Source organism: Mastomys coucha, unplaced genomic scaffold, assembly GCF_008632895.1.
Source record: "Mastomys coucha isolate ucsf_1 unplaced genomic scaffold, UCSF_Mcou_1 pScaffold20, whole genome shotgun sequence".
In the NCBI taxonomy this organism is placed as follows: Eukaryota; Metazoa; Chordata; class Mammalia; order Rodentia; family Muridae; genus Mastomys; species Mastomys coucha.
The window spans coordinates 49,857,897-49,863,896 of NW_022196903.1; the positions used below are offsets into that span (position 1 = coordinate 49,857,897).

Sequence of the window (6,000 nt, forward strand, 5' to 3'; positions counted from 1 at the left end):
TTCCAAGAACTAAGAATTTAAATCTATTTTTATTATACTGATAAGACAACCTGAGCAGGCCTGTATGTAACTATTTTGAAAAGGAAATATTTTTCTAACTCTGACTTGATTTTTAAATATTGATGAAATGATAGTTTTCTAAGGGAATAGTTTTTCTTTTTAAAATTGAAAGTACTTCATTGCATGGTTATAAGGATTTCCCCCTTAATAGTGTAGAATAACTGAAGTATAATTGACATATTTTTTTTTTACGTGTAATTAGTAAAAATACCGATTTTTTTTTCCCCTCCAAAGACAGTAAAGTCAAGTAGTAGGTATTTTTATTATAACTGTTAAGATATAATTATACATAGGATTTATACTTTTCTAATTTTGTTCTTTTCTAGCTGCATAGATGAATGGTTTGAAGTAAATAGATCTTGTCCAGAGCACCCTTCAGATTAAGCACACCAGATTCCTGTGTTATGGGTAATTGTCCCCTTTTTGTTTTAATTGATTTGTAAAATGTTATTTTGGGTTACTGTTTTCATCTTCATTTGTTTTCAACTTAATTGTGTGTGCGTGCATATGCGTGGGCTAGAGGGTGGAGGTGGGCGTGTGTTTTCTCGATATTTTGTAAGACTACTACATAAAAACTCATTTAAAGATAGACTATGGAGGTTTAAGAGTCTTGCTCAGTGTTAGAATGCACGCTTAACTATAACAGCCCTGGACTTTTAATTCCCAGCACCAAAAACTACTCCCAAACCAACAGCAAAAAAGAAAAAACAGCAATTTACTCTGGATTCTTGAATACACTTAGTTATTGAGTAACTAGAGTACTCTTGGTACTTTAAAACACATTTGTTTATTTAATTAAAGTTTAATGCTGGAAGGAAACAGACAGTGAGGTACGGATCATGACCACATTGTCTAGGAAAAATCCTTGGTCAGAGTAGTTAAGTCTCATTATTTTAAAAAGCAAGTTGACCATACTCATCCAATTATATGACATATGCACAACTTTTGTATGCCATTTACACCCGAGTCACGTGCTTAAGAAAAGAGGGCGAAGGTTATGCCATGCAAGATCCAAGTTCAGATCTCTCCCTGAACCCATGGAAAAAAGCACTGGGCAGTGGCACACTGAATTCCTAATGCTGAGGTAAGTGGCTCTCTGGAGCTTACTAACCAGCTAATCTAGCCTAGTTGGCTAGATTTAGTAAGTGACTATCAAAAATAAGGTGGGGAGTGATTGAGGAAGGCCCGAGTTGTCAACTTCTGGCTCCCACACATGAGCACATGTATAGATGCACACACACATAGACTCTCACACATAAAAGATAAAAGAAACAAGGCACTCTTCAAGTCCCAGCTTGCAAAGAGAATTTATTCTACATGCATGAACACTGTTACAGGTGTTTTCCTAGGAAATATAATTCTGGTCATTCAGAAGTAGTATGTGCTGGTATTGTGAGCATCATTTTCTGTCTGTTACTCGCTTGGTGTTAAAGTAACCTTGGAGTACTGTTACTCCTGTTACACAGATGAGGATGTTAGAGTGCTGGGGAAAGTTGCCTTCTTGAGGACATACAGTCTGTTGGTGTTAATTTGAACCCAGGTGTTCTGATGCTAATGACTAGGTTAGCAATTTTGAGATTAGGTAGCAGTTCCTTCCAAAAACTGCATCATGTGACTAGCCAGTCTCCTTCCCATCCTTAGTATGTTGTGAAATGTTTGTATCTCTAATAAGCCAAACATCATAGTTTTGTTCTGCTGACTTTGTTTATTAATGCTTAATGAATTAAAGACAAGCCCTTGACTATCTCTTATATCCCGTAAGGTTATTTAAAGAAGGTATTATCTAGGTTGTAGGGAAAAAATAAGGTTAAACTTAATGGCCATTTTAAGTCTGAAGCATTAACTAGTCTGAGTGCTTCAGAGGCTGGAGAAGGCACAGTGGAGAGACTGCTGCCAGCAGTAGAGGGCTGCACTGTGACTTGAGACTGGAGTGCGGCAGTGTTCTGTCCTGTAGCTGCCATCCACACACTTCCTCTCATTTTGATCATTTTTTGCTCTTTAGGCTAGCAAGGTCCTGGCTGGTTTTGTATCAATTTGACACAAGCTGAGGTCAATAGAAAGAAGGGAACTTTGAGAAAATGCCTTCAGAAAATCAGGCTGTATACAAGCCTGTAGGGCATTTTCTTAATTAGTGATTGATCTGAGATGAATGGGTGAGTTCATCCCTATGCTTATGGTCCTGTGTTCCATAAGAAAGTAGGCTGAGCAAGCCAGTAAGCTGCACCCCTCTATGGCCTCTACATCAGTTCCTGTCTCCAGGTTCCTGCCATCTTTAAGTTCCTGTCCAGACTTCTTTTGATGATGAACAGAGTGATGTGGAAATGTAACCAAACAAACTATTTCTTCCCCGAATTGCTTTTGGTCATATTGTTTCATCACAGTAGTGAAAACCCTAAGACAGTGAGTGGGTTTAGGTGACTGTCACCAAGCCTGAAAATCTGGACCCGAATAGTAGGAGTGAACCAATTCCCATATCTTGTTCTCTGGCCTCCACACATGTCCCCCCACCCCCGTACCCCAGACAATAAATAAATGATGTAACTAGTAGCTCTTGCTCTTTAGCCTTGAAGTCTAGGCGTAGAAGTGATGTATTCAAGAAATTTGCTTGGAGCATTGATGAGGATCATTTTAAAGTTAACAGATTCAGGAATGAGGACTGCAGCTGGGTCCATGTGAAAGCACCTGGGAACCTAGTAGGACCCTAAGTAAAAATGGAATAGTAAGATTTCTTCTGGTGCAGAGCAGTGGGATATGGCGAAGTTGTACTGGGGCACATGTACATCTGTGCATTTATTTCACTATTAGGTGGAAATTTTATTGTTTTGTTTGATGATATTGGAAGCCAAACATGGTCTTATACATGCCAGCAGTTACACCGAGGTACATCCTCAACCCAGAAAGGTTTTTGTGTTTATTTCGGAACTTGAACCTAAGTGTTACATGTGCTGGCCAGGTGGCTCCAAGCTACTGAACTGAATCCCCAGCCTGAAAAATATGTTTTCTGGATGAGGAGGATGCTTTGAAATGCTGTCAAGTGTTGCCCTGTGTCCAGGTCAACACAGTTATGGAAAATTACTGAGGCATTTTAAGAGATATACTGAAAATCAGTGCTAATAAAATGAGAGTTTTGCTGGGCAAGGTGGTAGAAGTTCCAGGTCAGCCTGAGCTATATTAAAAGAGAAGTATTTTTAACTTAGTGGTTAATATACCAAATATATCCCTAAACCTTTAACCTGCAGAAAAATATGCTTCTTTTAGTCTGTACTAGCACAGTGAAGGTGGCCTAATAAAGTACCTTAAATGGCTGATGGACAGAATCATAGTTCTGCCAGGAGAACGTCCTAGATCAAGGTGCCAGAAGACAGTGTCTTTGATGACTGCTCCTTGGGTATTCTTGGATGGCAGAAGAGTGGCCAGTGGCCCTGATGGGCCCTGATGCTGCTGTGTTGGAGATTAGTAGACACTGAGACCACAGCAAGCCTAGGGTTTTTGTTCATAGTCTCATCACTAAATTTCTTTGGTTGGTGTCACAGAAAGCTTATGGGATCTTTGGAACACTTCCCATCTCATAGTCACCAGCATCTTTCTGTTAACCTCAGACGACATCTCTGTGTTCTTAACATCGTAGTTCACTCATGTTAGGGGACCTGCACATGACACCTGAACTTTGAAGTGAACTTACACAGGATAGGTTGATCTTTCTACTCAACTGTGTACAGAAATCTAAACAACAGAGTCTCTTTCCAAAAGCTTGAAGGGATTTTTTTTAAGTAGTGAGACCCCATATTATATTTACAGCATAAGAATTTAATTACCAACTCAAAATAGAGACATGAAGGTGCATGATCTTGTTTAATTATGAAGTTGCTTACTATTTTTATTTGGGGAGATGATTTTAAGTTTGAGAGGGTGTGTATATATATGTACATATCTGTACTTAGTTCTCAACATTTATTGTGGAAAAGGAATGACTAAGTTTTTGCTGATTTTTGTTCTTTAGACTATGTTAAACTGATCGTTCTGTTTCTTGCTTTGTTCTCCAGAATAGTTGTATAGATTTCTGAAGAAGCCATAAATTAAGGGGAGGTATGAAAGGCTACTGTGATAAAAGCACTGTTCATGGGGAAGTAGATATTGTATTTCTATTTGCATTACTATTATAGACCATGACTTAGAGTAATTTATTTTTATACAGGATTTCTTGTCTTTTCAAGATGCTTGTGAACTCTAGAAGATTTGAAGATCTGTCTCTGGAAGAAAATGAGAACTACAGGCTTATTCAGCCAGGATCTGAGTTCTGGGACACTTGGGTAGTCCTGAGAAGGACAGGAACCACAGAACTCAGCATACCAAACTTGCATATAAGGGACACACAGGGATTTTGAAAATGCTGCACATCCTGTACCAGTCACTGCATAGATGACACTGATAAACATTTTGTATTCAGACACCAAAGTTAACTCATTTCAAAGTTGATTTACTTTTTATTAAGTTCTGTAGAGCTGCTGTTTTAGTGTATTTGGTTTTGGTTTGTTTTTTGTTGTTTTTGTTGTTGTTGTTGTTGTTTTAGTTTGGGGACTTTTTATTTTCCCGAACATGTTTTTGCATTCACCTTCTTAACTTGAAAACCACACAATTTCTTTCTTACAAACTCTTCAATGTGAACCAAGAAATGTAATCAAAGTAGTATAATATTCTGTGAATGGAGAGTATAATTGAAGTTCTCCCACCCCCATTTCCCCCCATGTATGAAAAGTAGGTTTCTGGGTTGGAGAGCTAAACTACGTTAGTAGTGTGAATTAAAGGTTAATATTATAAAAGTGCCATCCAAAGACTAAATCAAGGTACATAATTACATTTAGTTCATTACATATAGAGCTGTCTACTGAACTGCAGTTTCTGAAATACATTGTTTCTTCTAAAATGAAACTGTGCAATAGCTTGTTAGCAGTGACCATCTTGCAGCTATGCAACTTTGAAAAGTCCAGATTTGAAGTTCCCCACTTTAGGGCCACAGTGACTCTGTCCTACAGGTGTCTCTTGTTCCTCTCCTATAATTACTTCATTGTGCTGTGCATTTCCAGGCAGTGTCCCTATGTTTGGGTAAAGTGTTTAGCAAGCTGTAAACATAATACCTTATGAAAAGGGTGAAATAAACACTTCTGCAGTGGGACTTGGAGTAATCTGAGGGACATTTTATATACTTTTAAAAATCAGAATTTAATTGGGATGCCAGATTTCTAGCAACTTGCATCTTTAGTTTTCCAGATAATCTGGAAGTTAGCATTTGATAAATGATTTTTTAAGCAAATATAAAGATTTTGTTAATTTATAATTTATTAATGTGTTGTTACTGTAATTGAAAATGTTGTGGATACTTTTAAATTCAGTCTTTGTAGAAAGAACTGTATTAAGCAAAATTATGTGAATAAATATTCCCCCCCAAATACATCTAATGGTTAAGAATACTGGGAGAGAGCTGTCAGGGCTGCAACAGTGAATGTCTTTTTAAATCATTATCAAAATGTCAAGAAGTAGATTTCACATTTAGTCTCTGAGAGACATTGCCTCCCTGGTCCAGGGGAGGCTGCACAGCCCTGCTGTCCTGCTGAGCTGCCCTGGGTGTAGAAGGAGTGAGTCTAGTGCTTCTCTGCCTCTTACCACTTATTGGTCCCCAGCCCTGTTGCTTCTGCTTCTTCCTGTTGACAAGGGCATGTGCAGGAGCACCTGCTGCTGTGGTAGGGTTGGGGTGGGGATTGTCCTGATATGGGAAGAGCTTGCTTGCTTTCCTATGGCTATAGACTAGACAGTACCTCTGCAGTTCCTCTATGGTTACCTGTTAGGGCAGTAGTTTGATCCTGTGTGACAGCTGCCAGCACAGCGCTCTGCAGGTGTTCTTTCAGCCAGAGGTAGGAAGGGTTACTTTTCCTTCGAGGGAAA

The 6,000-nt window shown here is 38.7% G+C and overlaps 1 protein-coding gene across 4 annotated transcripts in view; it reads left to right on the top strand.

The window, feature by feature from the left end:
- Positions 1 to 5,507, top strand: part of Znrf2 (zinc and ring finger 2) — a 72,318-nt gene extending 66,811 nt beyond the window's left edge. The window contains exons 4-6 of one of the 4 annotated variants that reach the window (XR_004122015.1): positions 387 to 468; positions 1,028 to 1,144; positions 4,275 to 5,507. Coding sequence is in view for 2 of the 4 variants with exons in the window: in XM_031381973.1 (XP_031237833.1) it covers positions 387 to 444 (58 nt within the window). In the remaining 2 variants the exon portion in view is untranslated. Of the gene's footprint in view, positions 1 to 386; positions 469 to 1,027; positions 1,145 to 4,255 lie in introns of those variants that run through there. The other 3 variants (XM_031381973.1, XM_031381972.1, XR_004122016.1) reach the window with 3 other exon arrangements.
- The last annotated feature ends 493 nt before the right edge of the window (positions 5,508 to 6,000 follow it).